General features: G+C 36.1%; 3 protein-coding genes across 3 annotated transcripts; 2 read left to right on the top strand and 1 right to left on the bottom strand.

Annotated features, from left to right (window-relative positions):
- Nucleotides 1–1,210: 1,210 nt before the first annotated feature.
- Nucleotides 1,211–7,604, top strand: LOC133882815 (uncharacterized). The gene is made up of 6 exons (XM_062322039.1): nucleotides 1,211–1,467; nucleotides 1,560–1,655; nucleotides 4,726–4,766; nucleotides 5,207–5,324; nucleotides 6,003–6,083; nucleotides 7,261–7,604. Exons 1-6 carry the CDS (start codon nucleotides 1,279–1,281, stop codon nucleotides 7,315–7,317), a joined length of 582 nt encoding a protein of 193 aa, XP_062178023.1. The 5' UTR covers nucleotides 1,211–1,278; the 3' UTR covers nucleotides 7,318–7,604.
- A 2,693-nt stretch (nucleotides 7,605–10,297) lies between these two features.
- Nucleotides 10,298–15,924, top strand: LOC133881451 (uncharacterized protein At4g38062-like). Its single transcript, XM_062320383.1, has 3 exons — nucleotides 10,298–10,666; nucleotides 12,341–15,213; nucleotides 15,607–15,924. Exon 2 carries the CDS (start codon nucleotides 12,376–12,378, stop codon nucleotides 15,172–15,174), a length of 2,799 nt encoding a protein of 932 aa, XP_062176367.1. The 5' UTR covers nucleotides 10,298–10,666; nucleotides 12,341–12,375; the 3' UTR covers nucleotides 15,175–15,213; nucleotides 15,607–15,924.
- An 869-nt stretch (nucleotides 15,925–16,793) lies between these two features.
- On the bottom strand, nucleotides 16,794–19,621 carry LOC133882282 (uncharacterized). Its single transcript, XM_062321410.1, has 4 exons — nucleotides 19,456–19,621; nucleotides 18,024–18,195; nucleotides 17,331–17,447; nucleotides 16,794–17,183 (listed from the first exon to the last, which is right to left on the bottom strand). Exons 1-4 carry the CDS (start codon nucleotides 19,563–19,565, stop codon nucleotides 17,013–17,015), a joined length of 570 nt encoding a protein of 189 aa, XP_062177394.1. The 5' UTR covers nucleotides 19,566–19,621; the 3' UTR covers nucleotides 16,794–17,012.
- Nucleotides 19,622–20,996: the final 1,375 nt, after the last annotated feature.

The following is a 20,996-nucleotide window of genomic DNA, read 5'->3' as shown; positions in this document are numbered from 1 at the left end:
GTTAGCCACCCCACTTGAACCTCTAGGAGTGATCGGCCACCACTTTTAACCTAGTCTACTGCCGATAGACCGTCTGGCCCAACCCGCCATCAGCCTCACTCGCCACTAGTCACCATTTGGCCCAACCTAATGTTGACAACCATATTCAGCAACCTTTCATGGTCATCGACCACCTTTAAGGAGATTGATATGCTCTTGAGTGTATCAATAATAAAATAACAACTTGCAATAAAACGAATCTTTGTAAGATAGGTCTATGAGAGGGTGTTGAACCTTAAAGATTGTTGGTTTGGCTGTTAAGTTACTGAAATTAACTTTAATTTAATTCAGAAAAGATATTTGATTTTTGATTTGCAATTAAAACTAAATAAAAACGTAAAAGAAAGATAAGTTGAAGAAGATATAAGGGATTGATTTAACCTCTAACCTCATAATAAACCTATGGCTGTCTTACCGTACGTACCGATGCACCATTTTATATAATGTAAATATTGCTCACTTATTGTTATGATAAAATAAATAATACTTGTCTCGAAGTAGTTATAAAAGTAGTAGGCTCATGATATATCATTATGAAGAATAAAATATGCTTAGTCCGCTAACATATTACATATTAAAGTGAGATCAATTCTATAAATATTTATTTATCTTCAATGCTCATAGACTGAGACATCTTGGCTCCGCTTATGGCTTTTAACAATAAACAGATTACATCAACGCAAGTCCTAATCAACCTCATTTGCAATCAAAAGTATGCAATCATTGCCTACTTACAGCTGTCTTCCTCAACCAAAAAATGTCAACGGGTGATGAATGTTTCTTATCTCCAAATGCAACTGCCAGTCAACCTTTTCTTTGACACAAGGCAGCGGTAAAAAAAACCAAAGAGTTAATACTTAACGACCTTTAAGAATATCGTATTCTTAAATTAAGGTCGTTAAGTATTAATTCTTTGTTTTTTAACCAAGTAATTAACTTGTATCAAAATTTTATGAAACTTTTAATAGATTTTTAAAAAAATTATTTTAATTAAATAATTCAGATATTATCGTAAGTAACTTTATTTGAACAACTCGCCCTTATTCTGTTAGATAACGATCTTCCACCGATACGTGTCCGTAGAACTACATTTTAAACTGGCACGTGTCAGTTCTCAACTGAGTTCCTTGAACAGCAGGTGAAGAATAGAATCCCGCTTTAGATATTTAACAAAAAAAAGAAGGTAAAACGCTGGTACGGAAATGGGAGAGTTTTGTGGGAGCTGAAAAAGCGCGAGAAATGGCGAGAGACGGAGAGGAAGAGAGGGACGAGAGGACATCTTCGAGCAACATCATCAGAGTGAGAGCGAGACCAGACCCTTTCCTGGTGGTCTGTAGGTGTTTCAGAGTTATCACCGCCGCCGTCGCCCTCCTCTGCATTGGTGTCAATGTTCTGTCCGCCATTCGATCCTTCAAGGACGAATCTGATGTACTCTCTCTCTCTATGTGTGTGTGTGTGTGTGTGTGTGTGTGTATTTTCATGTATGTGTAATTTGAGTGGTTTTGTGATGGTGATTGTAGATATTCGATGGGATATTTCGGTGTTACGCGGTTTTGCTTGCGTTCTTTGTGGCTCTGATTGAGACGGAATGGGGATTCATACTACAATTCTGGAAGGTTCGATTTGTTGATTAACGTTGTGAATTGTTGTTTTTACGAATATGAATTTGAATTCGATTGGTAGTTGTTCTTTGGAGCAATTTCTCACCTAATTCTTGATTCGGCTTTCATTTCTTTAACTCTTCCCTTTATGAGTGCACTTTGTTATTGATAATTATCATTATGAATATGTATATTTATACACACATATTGTTATGAAGAAAACCAATGGGCAAGGGACAACTGTTTTGGGCGTCTTTTACAATGGTTTCAATTTACCCTTTCGGTGGGTGGACTACTGCCAGAACAATTGAATTTTACTTGGAAGCGGAAAATATTAAACTTGGTTTTTGAGATGTTGAGCATTTCTCCTTTTAATTTAATTACCAAATTTTTTTTTTGGAACTTAAAAATTCCGATTAAGACCCCAAGTTGTTAAACACAAGATTACCAAGGCAATTATTAATCCAGTTACAATAGTTATCAATATCAAAATCCACAAAAACATAAAATCAAACAACAGATTTTGGTAACGAAGTGGAAACCTTTTGAAGAACTCTTCAAAAGTAAAACCAGTCAACCAACCTCAAAGGCATCCACCATAGAAGACTTGTGTTACAGATTGATCTTACTTACAAAAACTTTTGTAACTCCGAAGACTCAATTTGTAATCCCGACAAATGACGTGATCACCTACCTCCATAGTGGCTCTAGAACTTCTGGCTTTCTTCTACCGAGAAATGATCCCTACACTCATTTCTCACAACAGCTCCACAACAAGCTGACGTGGCTGGTAATATTTTATTATTTTTTTGTTTTGTTTTCATTTCTTTTTGTAAAAAAATAATAAAATATTACCAGCCACGTCAGCTTGTTGTGGGGTTGTTGTGAGAAATGAGTGTAGGAATCATTTCTCTTCTTCTACAAGGATCACATTCGCGAACAAATCTTGTTCGCTGCAACTCAAAACTCTGGTGGCTGAAGTTTTTTTTTGTAATTTTGTTGAAGAAAAACATGGAGAGGAATCAAATCTATTTAGGCTCAAAAGGTGTTTAGGAACCTCTCTAAGAACAATGAAAAATAGCATCTAGGTCTTATGTAAGTCCTAGGTCCTTAGGCTTATATAGGTGGGGAGAAAACAAAGGTTTTAAAGCGAAGTCAGCTAACAATTAAACTGTCAGTGGCTGTCTCGTTTGAACGCGAGCTAGGGTTTCATTGATTCATCACCAATTTCATCACCTCGGTCAAACGAGCTTCTCGGGTTTTAGTATTGGGACTTGATGCACTAGTTCGACTGATCAAGCTTCGACCGAAGTCTTCCAAACTTTAATTTTTTACTTTTGTAGACAACTTGTGTTGACCTAGTAAACATTGGAATTGGAAAATGGTCGTGAAATACAAAGATGTAGCCCTTTGAATCAGCGTTCTAATTCATTTGATGTCAAAATCAAAAGATATGTTCGTTTTACTCCGACTAGTGTATTTCTGGACAACATTCATAAACTTGAATTTTTCATGTCTTAGACCAACTTTTACATTGACTTAATCCTTAACTCAATACTAAACATTACAACCCAAAAACCATGTTTTGACACATGAATTTGCCAGCACAAAATAAAACCTAACAAAATTGATTTGATTGTTGCATATATAGAAGGAAGTATGGGTTTGTGATTCTTTGATAGATATTAATTTGTGGGTTGAACTAGTCTTGGCATGTTGGTAGTTCAATTTGACACAAAATCCACCCGTTTGAGAGTTCAGATTGTAATTTCTTCCTATTGATTTGACTGCGTGTTGCAGTATTATTAGGTGTTGTGAAACACTTTGATCTTATTATGTTCACATTGTAATCTTATGGTGGTTGAGTGATAAGAACATTTTCGATTCATGTTGAAACTATTCATAGGCCAAGTGTTTTCTATTTATTTGGAGCTATTAGCGCTTATTTTCTGGTGTTAGTATAGTTCTTCTTTCTCTTCATTGTTTTAGGAAAGGTGGAAGTGAGGTGGGTTTGAACGTTGTTCTAAAGTGCATCTATCTTATGCATGATTAGACACTTGTTAATCCTTATAGTAGTATGTATGTACATATATGAGTAATGTTATACGCAAGACTCCTATCCCCCTAAATGTGATGTGGCTTTTAAAATTACCATTGGATTTGAGATATATCACTATTGGCTTTTGATACAATGATAATTTTAAAAGTCACATCACATTTAAGGGGATAAGAGTCTTGCGTATGGCGTTACTCTCTCTCTCTCTCTCTCTCTCTCTCTCTATATATATATATATATATATATATATATATATATATATACCCCAAGGGGAGGGGGAAGGGGAGATTCCTTATAGTAGTATATTACTCACGTTTAATCAAGATTCCTTTTATTTTAGTGAAGTATAAAAACCAACCTTCATTTAAGGGTGCTGTCTCTAGCGTCAGGCATGCCAAAGAGTCAAAATTTCCACATGATATGATTTGTGGAAATGAAAACTTGGCAACTGTAATTAAAGAAACTTGAATTCTTTATTATTGGCCATTTTAATAGCTTGTAAAATCTTACGATTCTCGATTCGATCCCCAATCTGATCATAGAAACCTTCCCATCGATCTTATTGAGGATCTCGATTTTAACAACCCGTTATCGTCATAATTATCACCATCACTGATTCGTATGATTCCTTAATTTGAATGTCCCCTTGTAATCTGTTGTGTCTGGGGCAACTCCATCATAGGATGGAAGAAGGGTGCTGTATTAAAAATGCTAATATAATCCTTGCACCAATAAATTAAAAAAAGTAGTATACATAAAAATGATAACTGGCAACTATCCTTTTAACTTCTATTTTAGTTGCTTATGTCAACATTGACAGCATAACATTCAGATGCACCTACTAGGACCTAGCAATGTTTTGTTGTTTAATTAATATGCCGAAGCACGTGTTAGGTTATTATTTAAAGACCTTTATGAAATCCAAATGTCTGACCATATACGTGTTATCATTTTATTCTTTGATCTTACTTATCAAAAAGATAATTGATCTCATTATCTCATTTAATTTTTCTGTAACCATTTTTGCAGGTGTTGGAGTATTTTGCTGGTAGGGGTATGCTGCAGATCTTGTATGTCTACAATTTAGAGATAATTTCGTGTTTTCTGCCTAGATCCCCTCTACTTCGCAATGTCTTGATTCCTGTTAGATTCCCAAGCCCAATTACCCAAACCTCAGCCAATATTTCAAACCCTACAATTTTATCTTTAATAGTTGGGCTGGTGAGTTGGGTTTGATTTAAGCCAGTGACAAAAAGAGCAGCTTAGGTTGGTTGGTTAGTCTGTAATGCTATGTGGCCAAACTCATTTATAACTAACACATTACCAAACCACATAAGCAGGATATATAATTAGAATAGAGGATAAGTGATAAACTAAGTTATCAAGCATGAGGTAGAACTCGAGAAATTATTAGACTTTCTCTATAAGGTACTTTTAGATTCATTTTATACACAATCTGACAGAAAAATACATCTTATTTGGTTTTTGAATTCATGAACATTCTCTCCAGTGTTGCGGTGATGACAAGAGCTTTCCCTGACTATTATGGGGTGCAGAAGGAGCTTGTTCTTCTTCAAAACATATCAAGTTATATGCTTCTTGCTTGCGGTGTAGTGTATTTAGTTTCGGTAAGATAATTGAAAGCACAAATTTTTAATTTAGGAGTTATATGTGGATAAGCGTGTGTGTTTTTTTCCCTCTTCCAGCTAGCTGGCATATATATGGTGAGTAATGCTAGAAACTATATTTTTATCTCATAATGCTGACGTGGCAGTCTCAACCAACCTTTAAATTTTTTTTCTTAACAAAGACTAATCCAAGGGTTGGTTGAGATTGCCATATCAGCATTGTAAGGGATAATTGTGGGATAAAAATGTGGTTTATAGCATTACTCATATATGGAACAGTAACTTACTCAGTTCAAATTTGTAAAACTGAATGTTTGCATATCTTGATAAAACTAATTTTCTTACTCAATTCAAATAGGATTCTTACTTATTGTCGCTCCAATTATTCAATGATGCCTTGCCTGGTTGAGGGTAAAGAAGTAGTTGACAAATCAATAAGCTATATCAGTCTCCTTTTATTTCTTATCTTCTGAGTTTGTTGAGCAATGAGGTCACAACAATTTCTATGTCGTATATGTAACCTATTGTCTTTTACGATCTAATGTTTTAGTTGAGTTTTGATACTTAGACATCTTCATGATGAATAAACTCACAAAACCTTGTAGTTTAGCTTCCTTTTTTTGTTTATTTATTTTTAATGTAACGATTTCATTACTTGATACCTGTCCCAATTATAAGGGACTTCTGTGCATTGGCTGTCTCAAACGTGCTCGGCAGAAGAAAGAGATTTCAAGGGACCAAGCAGTGAAGGATCTGGAGGTAAGCTATTCTATTACCATAGTTCCATAAGTGACTGAGATATCAGACAACATTATTGGTCGGCCTTTTGCTTTCAGTATTGTTTTTTGTTTATGATTTGTATGTTACAGTGTATATCAATTTATCAAGTTTTACTCATGACTTGGATTTATATTTGGAAAATTGAAAAAAAGGAATATTAGACTTTTGTGGTACCACATCTTTCTAATTAAGCTTGCAAGTTGCAAGTTTTAAACCTTGCTATTGATGACAGTGATGATACTACCTTAAATCTTGGATTTCAATTGGTAGGAGAGTCTAAAATTTTTGAGGCTGGTGATTTAGTTCAGTTTTCCAAAATACTTTTCCTACTGGAAGTGTTGAAGTCTTTAACTTATATATGGTTTTACGTCAGCTCATCAAGATGATTTGTGGTGCTTAAAAAGGTCATTACCTATCATTGGTCCCACCAGAATGGGTTTCTGATTGTCGGTCCATATGTATAATAATAAGGAATATCTCTTAGGTAGATCCGGATATATTGTAGTGCTAAAGAGGCTATGTTTATTACTAAATTTCTTGCAGCTTGTATCAAGCTTCTACTTTTCAACATCCTATTGAAAGCATGGATGGAAAGTTATCTCTATTTAGTTCCAGCTTTCGCTGTTTTCTAAAATCTGTAATGTGTTATCAGTTGGAACACAGGCTTCTGTAATTAGTGAGGGAGGTTTGTAATGAATCTACGTTTCCATTATGCTAATTACAACATTTGGAGGGCTAGGATTTTACAACTTCTGTGGCTATAGCCGGATTCCTTTGAAGGCCCTGCTAACTGGTAAAATTGGCATAAAGATTCACATGTTCGATTTGAAGTATTTAGCAGAATGAGTGGATGGCAGTTGAATGTAGGGCTGACAATTTTTTACAAGTCTCGTGAATCTGACATGAATTTAATGCAAAATTAACAAATTAGGATCGAGGGGTTTTGACCCGTTTAATTAAATAAGTCAGATTAGGGTTGATCTATATAATCTTATACCCATGTCTTGACATGACCGAACTCGACATACGAACATGAATTGCCACCCCTAGTTGAATGTAGTTTTGGAATGATGTTAATTTCTTTCCTTCAGTTGTATGCATGTTGATTTGGTGCAGAAACTTTGCTGTATTAACTTGCTTTTGCTGACAATCACAGGAATTGGCGCGGCGTAGAGAGGAACTTGAGCAACTGCTTATTGTGGAAAGGGTGTGAGACGATTTGCATAAGTAGGCCAAGGATACTGAGGTTACCAGAGGCAAGGAAACCAAGTCTGGCAAATCTCTCCCTTGAATTTGTATTTGTTGGACACTCTCGTTTGTGTCATTGTTTTTGAATGCCACTCAGTTGCCTTCTTGGAATTGAATACTTGGCAGGAGTCTAATAATTATGTATCCTTGTATAGTTAATGCGGATATGCATTTTGAGTGCATTTGATACAGTGATTTTGTAGATTAAAAGTTTGATTTTAAATTAAATAATGGAAAATGTATGGTTTAGAAGTGTGTTTTTTAAAAATTACGATTTGAAAACACAGAAAATCACATGCAAGGAAGGGGGTGCGTTTTTAAAGCCGCTTGATTGTAAAAGTTAATTTGCGATTTTACTAAATGGACCTTTTGGTTCAAAAACTATTGCAGTTGGTACCATATATTCATTAAATGGATACGGTAATTCTGTCAAATGATTTATTGGTAAAGTGCTAGTCAAATCTGTGTTATCATCTCAAAAAGACTAGTCAATTTAGAGATTTTATAAAATCACTTATAATGTCTAATTTTACTTGGTAAGTATATAATGTGGGACTTATCACTCATTAATTTTTTTATGAATTACTAACTCAATGTGGGTTATTCATCTTCTTAATGTGGGACCGTGGTATTACAATATCACTCTTAAACCCCTGACGTTCTCGTTAGGGTCACACCATGTGTTGCTGACAATACCACATAACATTATTAGATGGCTTTGATACAATTTGTAACGATTTTAAAAAAAATAAAATAAAGTGTTAGCCACATTTACGTTATTACCTCAATTTTTATTTTTATTTTTTTATTTATTTAATGAAGCCAAGGGTGGGTATCGGGTAAGTTAGTGTCGGAAACCCCTTCACCAACTTTTGACCGAAATAGTCGGGTAAAGTTGGGGAATTACCCGACTTTATTCCGAGAAGGATTTTTTCAGAAATTTTTGGATAATTCAAAATCATCGGAAAAATTAGAAATTGACGGTCGGATAAATTGGTAAATCAAGCATTCATTCAACAAGTCTACAGCTTAAAATTCCAACAAAGTGAACAAACCCGATAACCAAAACTCTCAAAACAATAATTGAACGGTTTGATTATGATTCAAACCCACAAATCACAATATATATATATATGATAAATCAAAGAAAAATGAGGAGAAAAGGAGATGGAATGGTTTAACCGAGGCTTGATTCACTATTTCAGTTGAAGACGAGAGACGAGAGTGAAAGAGATAGAGAGACGTTCTCGATCCCCATTGGCCATTGCATCATCTAAGGCGAGAGAGAGAGAGAGAGAGAGAGAGAGAGAGAGAGAGAGAGAGAGAGAGAGAGAGAGAGAGAGAGAGAGAGAGAGAGAGAGAGAGAGAGGGCGGCTGGCGTCTCCGCGGCTAGGCGTCACGGCATGGGGTAGGGAGGAAGTGATCCTAGGCTAGGGTTCAGGAGGGAAGACGGCGTCGTGCAAGAGGTGAGGGAGTGAAGTGTGAAGTAGGGCCAAGGGTTTGGAGAAAAGTATGCATATGTATGTTTTCTTAAACGATATCGATTGGCTCCTACGCAAATTAACTTATTTTTTACTTTGTCAAGTTGGGTCGGTTACTGACAGAAACCAAATTCCACCGATTATCGACTCGACTTCAATTTCAGAATTTTAATTTATTTTTCGATTTTCAAATTTAAAATTATTTGGTGAGCGGGAGGCGGTCGAAATCGGTTTGGTGACGATCGATGGGTTTTCGGTAGTCGGTAATCGAATAATTTGCTCACCTCTAAATGAAGCATATAAAACACATGTACATTGTGAGTGAACTTGATGTTGCATGACGATAAATTACTGAATGAGACATTGGTGAAAATAATAATTGCATTTATGCTCTGTTTGTTTCGACGTAAAATGTTTTCCTTCGTAAAATATTTTCAACAAAATCATTTTTCAGAAAAAAAAAAAAAAAAAAAGATTTTCCTGAAAATATTTTTCAGCGTTTGGTTCATATGAAAAAATCACCAACGGCGAAAAGTCATCGGTGACGAGATTTCGTCATTGACCGACAAGATTTCGGCTGTACTGGCCAGATTCCAGTGACCTTCACCGGAATCCGGCCATTCGTGCTAGATTCTAGCAAAACTAGCCAGAATATGGCATAGTACGGCTAGATTCCGGCCATACTAGCCAGATTCCGGCAAGAGGGCCTGATGTTGTTGGATTCCGACCTATTTTGTTGAAATCCGGCGATCGGATACCAAAATTCGAGGACCTTTGACAGTAGATTCGAGCTACTAACAAACTCCAATGCTCGACGGTGGCAGATTCCCATAAACGTACCTGCAAGAATGAAGAGTTTAAATCCAGAAAACGATTTACGGTTTTTTAAACCGTAAATCGTTTTTCAAAAATTAAAGAAGCTTTTACGGTCAAATTTAAAATGATTTTCGTTGACCATCATTTATGGTTGCACAAAACATCGAAAAATATAGAAAACGCCTGAACAAACAGATTTTAAACCAAAAGATCTTATTGATAATGTTTACCAAAAACAAAACAAAAACACGGAAAGTAAGTCATATTCTCATATTCTGTTTATGAAAATGACCAGAAATGTATGCTTCGTTCGTTTAAATGTAAAATGTTTTTCGTTGTAAAATATTTTCAAGAAAATGATTTTTCAGAAAATATTTTCCGGCGTTTGGTTCGTATGAAAAAATACCAACGTCGTAAAACAGAATTCGGCCGCCGTCGCCGGATTCTGGCAATTGGATGCCAAAATTTGGCAGTAGAGTCGTACTACCAAGAAACTCCAATGCCTGGCGGTGACGGATTCCCATAAATGTGTGTGCAAGAATAAAGCGTTTAAATCCAGAAAACTGTAAGTTGTTTTCAAAATTTTAAAGAGGCTTTTACGGTTAAATTGAAGATGATTTCCGTTGATCATAATTTTCAACCCTATCAAATACCAAAAATGCCAAAAAAAAATTTCAAGAAACATTTTATGTCGAAGCAAACGTAAGAGTAGCAGTAGAAGAATGAACATATGACAGTACGAGTGATTGATATACAAGTAAACACTAAAGCAAATTTCCCATACATACACTTAGCAAATTTCCCAATTTTACCCTCGCGTCATATTTCAAATCTACAATAACATAACCCGCTTCCCTCCCGCTCACCAAACCCGCCTCTCTCTCTCTCTCTCTCTCTCTCTCTCTCACTCTCTCTCTGTGTAAAGCTTTGTTTTCAGTCTCTGAAGTAAACCCTGTGAGAATCTCTCTCTCTCTCTCTCTCTTCAACGGCGTGCCACTGAATCAGCTTGACTCACAGGTACTTTTCTCTCCGTTACTTCATCAATCATTTTGTGCATAACTCTATCGTTTTTGTGTTACTATCTAAGTTTGCTTCGGATTTTTCTACTGCCTTGCCCCAAAAAATAGTCAATTTCTCAGATCCAGGTTGTTTACGATTTCCTCTGATTTCCGTGTGCTTGCTGAGCAATTGCAGGAAAACACAACAATCTACAAATATTAAAATCTTAGGCCGCGTTTGCCTGCTTCTAATCACTGGCTCAGAATTTAATTTCAAGTTTTTCATTTTTAAAAAGAGAACGAAAAGATGAACTGCAAAGAAAAAGAAAATAATAATATACACGCCCTTGCATGTGACGTGAATTTGTTGTTCTTATTTTTCCTTTAAGCTTGATCAAAAATTTCCTAAGCACGGTGTTTAGGTCTTCCTATGCATGGATCACAAATTGGGATGATCAGTTTTTGGAATTGGTAATTTCAGCGAGTATTGAGAGCTGATTTTGCTAGGGCAGATAGAATTGCACAACGTCTCTTGAATTTTATATTTTCATATTTCAAATGGTTGTATTTATGTGTGCGTGTGTGCTATTCAAAGACTAGAATGGTACTCCATTGTACATGCTTGGATTTTTTAGTCCTAAAATACTAATAAATTTTGGAAATTTGGGTTTATTTTTAATTATAAGGTCCAACCAGTATCGTTAAAAAACAAAAGATTTTCTGTTTTTAATTTTTAATTTTTTTTTTAGAAAAAAAAACCTAGACGTAAAGTGGATCATCTGTAAGAGCCTACATCCACGACAGAGTCTTGTATTTTTTTTTCATTCCATTCCTCTCTCTTATATACAAATACATGGTGAACAATTAGGGGGAAAAAAAATGGTAGAGACTGCTCTGGTATGTTGGTGCAGCTTTCGAACGTGGGATGTGCGTTCAAATGGTGCACCAATAAGTATTGTGCAGAAACTATGATGTTTAGTTTTCGTTCATGTTCATCCATATCTGGTTAATATTACTTCATCAGAAACCATCGAGAAGGAAGTGTATATTGAGATAATTGACTGAAAATTCTAACAGTTTTTTGGAGGGATGAAATATGAGGGAATGGCAGGGCAGGAACCATGGACTGTTGCTGTTACCTTATTTGGAAGATCTATTTCCAAGAGTAATATTATATTAAGGGCATTTATGTACTTGTACAATGTGTGTGAATTATAAATAATACATGAGCAGGAGAAGAACCGTAATTCTTGGTTCTTTTCTCGTACATTTTTTTTTTCCTCTCTTTTCTTTTTAGTCCTCTTTTCTTGGTATACCATTCAAACTTGTTATCGGATCAGAGGTCCTAAGTTCTGACTCCATAGTTTGCTCTCCATTTTAGTTAAGTATTTAATGTGTTGGACTTCACTTACTGAGGGAGGGGTTTGAATCCAGAGGAGTGTTGAAGTATTTAATTAAATGATTAAATTCATGATTTTTTATGAGCTTGAGCGTTTAAAATAATTGGTGATTTAACATATTACGTATTTCTTTCTTTTATGAACTTCCAAACACATTGGTTGTGCTGTTTCTGTTAGTTTACAATTAACCATGACTTTGCTCCTCCACCCACGATTTCCTTTTGTTCTGTGTTGTTTTACATTCAGCTGTTTGCTTCAACATGGTAACTCGCTTTCACCTCCAATTTTATCAGGTGTTCGTTGAAATCCATATTCAAAAGCAAGGGAAATGGAGGGCATTTATAAAGAGTTAGATGAAGTCAAAGCAGAGATGGTGAAACTAAAGGCAGAGTACCAGATCAAAATTGAACTTTCTGAGAGCTTAAAAAGAGCCCACAATGAGCAATTACTCAAATATCAAGAAGCTAAGCAGCAGATTGAGAAACAAGCCCAAGAACTAAATTCTAAGTCTGAGGAGATATCAGAAGCAAGGCAGATTCATGAGGACCTCAAATCCAGTTTGCATGAAAAAGAAATTTCTCTTAGGCATTTGAGTTCTGTGAATGAAAAACTCCAAGCAGATTGTGGCCAGAAATTGCAAAAGTTGGAAGGAGAAAATAGAGAGTTGGTGTTGGCTTTGAATGAAGTGACGGCTAGAAGCAAAGAATTGGAGCAGAATGCTTGTGCTAGTCATAAGGAGATTGAGGGCCTTAAAAGTATATTAATGGTTGCAGAGAGGAAGTGCTTCGAAGTAGAGCAAAGGGCTAAAAAAGCCAAAAAACTGAGGCAGAGAGATGATGTGATACTGAAATTGGAGGAGGAAAATAGAGATGTTCAGGATCAGTTGAAATGGAAGAACGAGCAGTTTAAACATCTTGAAGAAGCTCATAAAAGGCTCCAAGACCTGTTCCAGTTGAGTAAGGAGGAGTGGGAAAGAGGGAAATCGGCATTGCTTGCAGAGATCTCATCATTACAGACAAGCTTAGATTCTCAAACTAGAATCTTAGAAGGTCTTCAAACTCGTTTAGAGATGTGCAACCAAGCTTTAGCTCTTGAAGAAAGCAGGAGGAAGTTTCTAGAGGTTCAAGTATCTGAACTCAATTCACGTTTTAATAATGTTTTTTCCCAGCGTGATGAAGAAAATTCAAAGATCCAGAACTTGATTGTTCAGAGGGATGAAGAGATTGCAAGGCTAAGAAACTCACTGGGAAGAAAAGAAACACTCGTAAAAGAAATGGAATTTAGAATGGTTCACGTCGAGCAAGAGAATCAGGAACTTGGAGAATCTCTCAAAGAAATTCGGGAAGCTCAAATTAGGAATGCTGGAGCTACTTCACTAGCAAAGCTGCGCAACAAGCTTAGGGGCTTGGAGCAGGTACATAGCAATTGTTCCACAAATATGAAAGCAAAAGAATCGAAATTGAGTTTTCAAATAGAAAAGATGAGCAAAGAAATAGACAGTTATAAATCTGAACTGGAGGGTAAAGAAAAACAAATAGAGGAGCTCCAGAAGGTGCTTGAAAGTTGTCATTCTGCAGTTGAGGTTTTAAATGAAGAAATTCCTATAGTATGCATGGTCTTAAAATCAGAATTTTCAGAGGCTTACTCCGAAATATTTAATGCAAAAGCAGAAATGAAGCTGCACAACAAAGAGAAGGAAGATATAAATCCCCCTCGTACAGAGCAGTTGGCAGTGAATAAATCTTATTCTGATATTCAGAAAGAAAATGAGGAGTTGACGTCCTTAAGGAAGAGGGTCGAGTCCTTGGAATGCATACTGGCAGCCAAGGAGGATGAGCTTCAACAACATGAGAAAATGCTCAAGGAATCGTCTGAATGTCAACTTCGCTTAAAAGAGCAAGTTCTTCAGTTGGAAAGTGCACTACAAAAGGAGAAAAGAGATGTTTTTGAGGCTTTAGAAAAGGTGAATCTTGAGTTGGCTGAAAAAAGTCGTGAAGTCAGTCGAGTAGAATATGAATTACAGAATTGGAAGTCTAATGCTGAGAGCCTGAAAGCTTGCTTTGACGAAAATCAGGAAATATGTAAACAAATGGAATCTTCCCTTATCAAACAAGCCAAGCTTGAGCTAACGATTAAGAATGAGAAAGAAAGCCTTCTCTGCATTGTCAAAGAGCGGGGGAAAATAATTAAAGGTCTACAGCAAGAGATTGTTTCTCTAGAAGCTAGAATTGCAGCCATGAAGGAAGCTTTCAAACAAGAGAAAGACAGCATTCTCCTAATTGCTAAAGAGAAGGATAGTTTCATAGAAAATCTCCAGAAAGATTCAACTTTCCTGAAGCAAGAATCCATGAGAAGAGAAGCAGAAGCTGCAGTTCTTGGAAGGCTGGCAGCAGAGAAAGCCTTTGAGCAAGAGAAAGGGAGGCTGTTGCAGATCAGGAATGAGAAAGACCAGAGAATAAAAGATCTCCGAGAACTGGCTATTTCATTGGAGCAAGATATGAAGAGTACAGTGATCTCCTGTTTTCAAGAGGTCATAGAAAAGCAGGTCGAGATTAATGTTCTTGGTGAAGCTATAAAGAACGCTGAGTATTTGATAAATGTAGAGATTGAAGAGAAAAACAAGTTAATTGCCAATTTAGAAATAGAAGGCTGTAATTTACGGCAGAAACTGGCAATTGAGGGGGAATCCTTGCTTCATTCAAAACGACAGGCAGAGCAGCTTCAAGAATTACTGGAGGCCAAAAAGTTTGAAACAGAAAAGTTAATGGATGAGCAGAGGAAGATGGAGGGCTTAGTTAAAGAGCTTGACTTGGAAAAAGAAACTCTGCTTAAAGACTCCATGAAGTTATTGACAGAAAGGCAGGATCTTTTGGTTTATATTCAGGAATTTTGTGATAAGATTGGTGAATTTTCTTCTGAGGATGTGAAATTGATGAAAATTTTGGGAAGAATATCACAGAATTCTGAGGAAGAGATTGGGGGAGCAATGAGTTCGATGATGCATAGTGAGCTCTATGATTCTACTAGAGAGAATGCAGACCCTTGTATTTCTGGCACAACAAAGAAACCGAATGTAGGTGGTGACGAAAGATCACCACTGAAAGATGTCAACCACAGGCAGCTATAATTAGGGGAACAAATTATGTCCTGAAGAATATGCTACAAGGTAATTCATTAATCTGTGACTTGTTTTTCAGAATGTCATCATGTGTTAATGTGATATTTTTGTTTCTATTTCCTTCAGTAGCTAGTATGGTTCTAGAAGCAAATTGGTTATATAGGGAACCTCAAACTTAACTTTTTATATAACGCATGTATTGACAAAAGATGAAAACTATGGTGCTTACCTATTGAACCCATGACTAGAGATTTTTTGAATATAAAGTTGGTGTAATTTAGATTTAATGTAATTCATACAAGTTAGTAGAATGACAACTATTCCAATTGTGTATAATTCAGAGTGATCAGTTTCTGAATTAGCTATTGGCTTCGGTCGGTTTATGATTGCTGATTTTATTCATATCTTACCCAAATGACTTTCTGTTGCTAAAACTTGTAGGACCTAGATTGGTCTCTGGATGAAGATGAAGCAATGTATTAGTAGAAGCTAGAAAGGGTTCCAGCATTTCCATTAGCAGCCCTTGCATTACCATCCTGCCGTTTGAGTTAGAACCACTGGCAAGGAATTGATACCATCTTATGTTGTATTCTTTTGTAAATTAGATTCGATAATTGGCAGTAGTCCATTGATTGTTTACTCTATGGTTCGCGTGAAAGAACTTGTGTTGGGAAATTACTTGCATAGTAGACACAGTATGAAATTTGCAATTGCAGAAATGGGCAATTTGTGTGAGGATATGTTCAAACAACCATCTATGAGCCTATTTTAGTACCATGAGAAATTGATTGACATCCAACCTCTCCATTGGCGTGTAAGGTCCACGTGTTGCCCCCGCAGGTGGTGTCAGCTCCCGTTTCTCCCTGCCTCCCCTCCCCTTTCTCTGCCATGCCATCTCTTTTGCCTTCTCTCTTTCTCACTTTTTTTTTTTTTTTTTTGCTTTACTCTTTTTTGTTTGAAGTTGGAAGCTAATTCTACTGCCGTTCGTCCATCTTTACCACGCACGCACCCCTCCATTGGTCTCCTCGCTCTTGATCCACCATGAGCTGCCCACCATCTAGCCTTTCCACCGCATGTGAGGCCCACATGCTGCCCCCTTTGGTGGTGTTCAGATACATCTAATCCCACCGAGAGCCCATTCTCACCTCTTTTTTCAATAAAGTGGAACGGGTTCTCTCTTTGGTTCGAAGCTACGGCGGAGCATTCTCTTTTATCCATGGATGCGAAAAATGAGATCTTCATCCCTTGCCTCACCGCAATCATCGACGGTGCGCACGTATTTTTAGCGGTCCTATCATTAAACTACATCACATATCACTATCAAGGCAGCCCCTCTCCTTGCCATCATTCTGGATCAATTTCCTGTTTATTTCTCGTACTGTTATGACTGTACTGCGATGTTTGTTGGGTCCCCCACCCTCTCCTATTGTAGTTTTATTTTCTTTTAATTTTATGGTTACCTTGCTCAGAATGTGGAAAAAAAAAACCATACTCCCTGTATTATGGAGAATTAGCTTTCGAGCCTTCCGCATATGGGAGGGACTTTCCAAAATTCAAAATCTGTCAAATCTCTGTTCCACCAGAGAAAAGGAAAATCCAAAGAGAGTTCTAGAACGAAGGCAAAATCCTTCAGAGAACAATTTGCCATGGTGAGCATGTTATTCAACAAAATACTTTACGTTGTTACTCCAATGCATATTTTAGTGGGTACTGGAAGCTATGGAAAGCATTCCTCACGTAATCTATACAACGTATCTTAAATAAATAAATGCCGTTTCCCTGAAAATGCTTGGAACATTTTCAATACATAGAATTTTGGTTCAAGATTAAGTAAAAATTAATCATTTCTATGCATTTTTATCTGATGAACTTGGATTTTGAGAAAATTTTGTCAGCCATTTCTGCTTGTTCTTCTCAGTAGTTTTCCAATTTTCAGAGAATCTTGTGAGCCCTTCTTGTAACGCTGTGAGATTTATCCCCTTATCAACCAAAATGCTTGTTGCACCCATTTTAGAGACCTGTAATTAGATATCACAATATCAATCAAATGGGGGACCCAAAAAAAATTCAGAATCTACAAAATTCACATCCAACTCAAGCAAATGAGAAAAAAAGGAAATTTTGATAATAATAATAAGAAAAATGATTATGCACGCCATTTTTACCGATTGGATGTTCCTATTCTCATCATCAAAAAACAACATTGAGTTAAAGGGAACCCCAGTCCTTGAATGAATTCTCTGGAAGTGGTCTGTCTTGTGTGTCCAACTAGAAAAGATCTCCTGTTCAACATAAAAAAGAATTACTTCTAACTGCCGTAACCATACAAAATAGTTACAAACTAGTCACATTTCATTAAAGGATTGCATTTTATGCTCCTCCAGCAATTTAAGGCAAGTATCTGCCACCTGAATAAGCTGAAAAGTTTTTATCAAAAAAAAAAAGAAAAAAAAGAAAAAGCTGAAAAGTTCAACATAAGTAGTCAAATACAGACAAGGAACCTACCTACTCTGATTGTTAGTCACCTTGAGTTCAAGGGAGTAAGACAAGAACACACAGGTGACCAAATTGACCACTATATAAATTAGGGAAGATAGCATATATACTTTTCCTTTTCATAAAAGGAAGGAGAATTTTTAGCATGCGCAATTCTTTGAACCATTGGCAGATGCTACAGCTTCCTAATGTTTATTCACTACGATACCCTATCCTAAAGAGCCTGTAAGTTGCTGCTCATGCTGTTTACTAACACAGATATCATTTTGTTGGCTCTCCTTATTTTATATGCAAAAAAAGGGTAACAGGAATACATAAAAGCTTTCATTCAAGGGAAGAAAACATTGCTTTTCCTGGCTCACCTGGGCTACAAACATCGACTTGATGCTTAATTTGTCAAGAAATGTCTTTGCTATATCTGCAGTTGGTGATCTAGAAGCAATAGCAAGATCAACCCCTTTGTCCTTGAGCGCATATAGTATGCCTTTAGCATGGGGATACAAAGATGGCATTTCACGTTTGGAGCGACATTCACTTGCAAAACCCAAAAGAAAATTGACATAAGATATAGAAGAATCTAAGCATTTGCAGGAGAAACTTGTTAGGCTGTACTTCTTCTAGTCTTAATTCATTTTCAATTTTCACATGGGTTTTAGTAGATCTAGCAACAAGATTTTATTGAACATGAATTAAAACCGGGAAATCATCAGTAGGGAGAGAACTCAGAGAAGAATCAATGCTGCTATAGTTACAATAACATTAGTACGTACAGATTAGGAGCAAACGATGGAACATGCACTATTAGTCGGATCGTAGCACATTAGTCTTCGTCATCCACTGATCCTTTTTTTTTTTTTTGATAAGAGCAAATTTTATTAAAAAAACAGCATAAGACGCCCTTAGTACACACGGAGTATACAAGAAGCAACAGCCTCAACACTGACCTGACCCAAGCACAACCTACTGATCCTTAACATGCTGTAGCACATCATTTTGCCTTTTACCTCCAGAAAATAGATTACCAACTCATCAAAAAGAAGCCATAAAATTTAGGCACTTTTTTATTGCACACATGCTTACTACAGCAATGCATGAGCAAAGAAGCAAAACTAAAATACCTGATTTTTACGCCCACAACTGTATAATGTATAACAAATAATGACTAAATAAACCTAGCTTCGTAATCTCCACTGTAGTTAGAAACAATCATGTCTATTTGCTATTCGTTTTGCTGCGTAGTTACTATAGATGATCTTCATCCCACAAATTCAATCTTAATAAAAGGTTAATTCATATGATTTAAACATTTGGAAAGTCTAGGAAAACACTACTCAATTATTGAATGGTTGAATATCATTCTAATCAAATAATTCCTGTGAAAAACCTGGTTTACTAATGAGACCATTAGAAGATGCTGTTCCTTCCCCTTCATGAAACTTACCTCAATTTTTGAAATTAAATCAAAAGCATCTATTAAATTATTGATGGTGCTATTTGCTCTACTCTTTGTCTCAAACAGGTAAAAAGACCAAACTTCCATTTTCTTCAAGCATTGTTCTCCAACCCTAGATTCAATATTTCAACTCAACTACATCTAGAGAGGACCCAAATGTCCCATATATCAGAAGGCCATCAAACTTAACTATTTTTTTTTTCCTAATACAAAGAACCCTTTTGATTTGAACAAAAACCCATACCAATTTGGTGACTCAAAGCCTCAACAAACCGTTTGGTCTCCGAGAAAATGTAGGAAAAGAAAAGAGCAATATATATAGAAAGAAGAGGAAGAAATACCAGTAGAAAGGCCAGAGAGTGTAGTCGAGATCGAAGACAACCAGTCTGGGAAGCACTTGGAACGCTCCAATTATCTGCAAAGCCTCAGTCTTTACCCTCTCGTCTCCCATCTCTTCTTCTCTGATCGAACTCTGCTTTTCCAAACCAACCAATACGTACACATATACACAGGTCCACACCCCTTGATATCCAGGTCCAGTGTATTGCTGCGACGTCGTGTTACACATTGGTTTTGTTTTCTAGGTTCTCTCACCTGCCTTTTTTTTCTTCAGTTTTTTTAGAAATGATTTATTTATTTATTTATTTTATTTTTATGTAAGATCAGTCCAGATGATTTATCAAATTTGCAATTATCTCTGTGTGGTATGAAAATGAACTTGAAAGTTCATGAGGTATGCCAAAAAAAAATTTACTTCTTATAATCAAATTTTGTCATCGAATTAACAGATTCCGATAGTGTAACATATAATTATGACACATGTCCTATTTAAGTACACTAACAAAATCTTTTAAGTCAAGTGGTTGGGGTGACCCAAACAACCACCGCACATCTCAAGGTGGCTATTCAGGCCACCCTCACCTCTCAGGTGGTTACCTACCAGGGGTGGACGGCAGCAACCCCTTCATTTTTTATTTTATTTTTCTTTTTAAGTATTATATTTTTATATATTTAATATATTTATATTGTTTTATTAAAGAGTGACATGTGTCACATTTTAATTAGGTCTGACATGGCACTCAAACATATTCTGTTAATTTGTGGACGAAAAATTGACTCTAGAGAGTAAATTGTCATTTTCGCCTACCACAGGGACCTCGATTTATAAATTAGGCCAACCACATAGACCAATTTTGCATTTTTTCCTTTTATATACATCATCCTATACAATATCACGTAATAACTCTATTCACATCGTCATCACAAAGGAATTGGTGTGTCTATGTTTTTCCGTTTCAAATGAAATAAAAAGGAGCCGAGCCGGTTAGTGTATTTAGAAGAGGTAAAATGGTTTAAAATCCTCTCCATTTCATTTCACTTCATTTAGAAGCGATTGATGGGACAATCTTAGCTAGCAATCAACTTGAACAATGCGAAAGCATGCAGGTCAACTGAGACAATTTATTACAATGTGAGAATGTATATATCCCATGGTGTTTCCCTTTAGATAAACAGGCCAATTTCACCAAGTTGTTATCTCATTGTAAATATTCTTAATCAACTAATAATCTTTTGCCAAAAATTGAAGATGTCTGCAATCATGAAAGCCAAATCTCAGCTATGGTTGGATATAAGGCGCTTGTTTCAATCACTTTTTCATTTGTTAAATTATTGCTTATCATAAAAGTTTAAGTTTATAGAAAGAGATAAGTTTAATTATTTAATTTATATTCTAACACTAATTCTCCCGTGTGTTCAAACTCATTTTTAATAGATAAGGCCTTACACGTAGAATGTTTAATTAAAATGGGAAGTAAGATGATGGAGAGAGAGTTCGAACAAATCACCTCTTGTCTTGATATCATGTTAAATTATTATTTCT

This window comes from Alnus glutinosa, chromosome 11 (genome assembly GCF_958979055.1).
Source record: "Alnus glutinosa chromosome 11, dhAlnGlut1.1, whole genome shotgun sequence".
Taxonomy (NCBI): Eukaryota; Viridiplantae; Streptophyta; class Magnoliopsida; order Fagales; family Betulaceae; genus Alnus; species Alnus glutinosa.
This window is presented reverse-complemented; position numbering and strand designations above follow the sequence as displayed.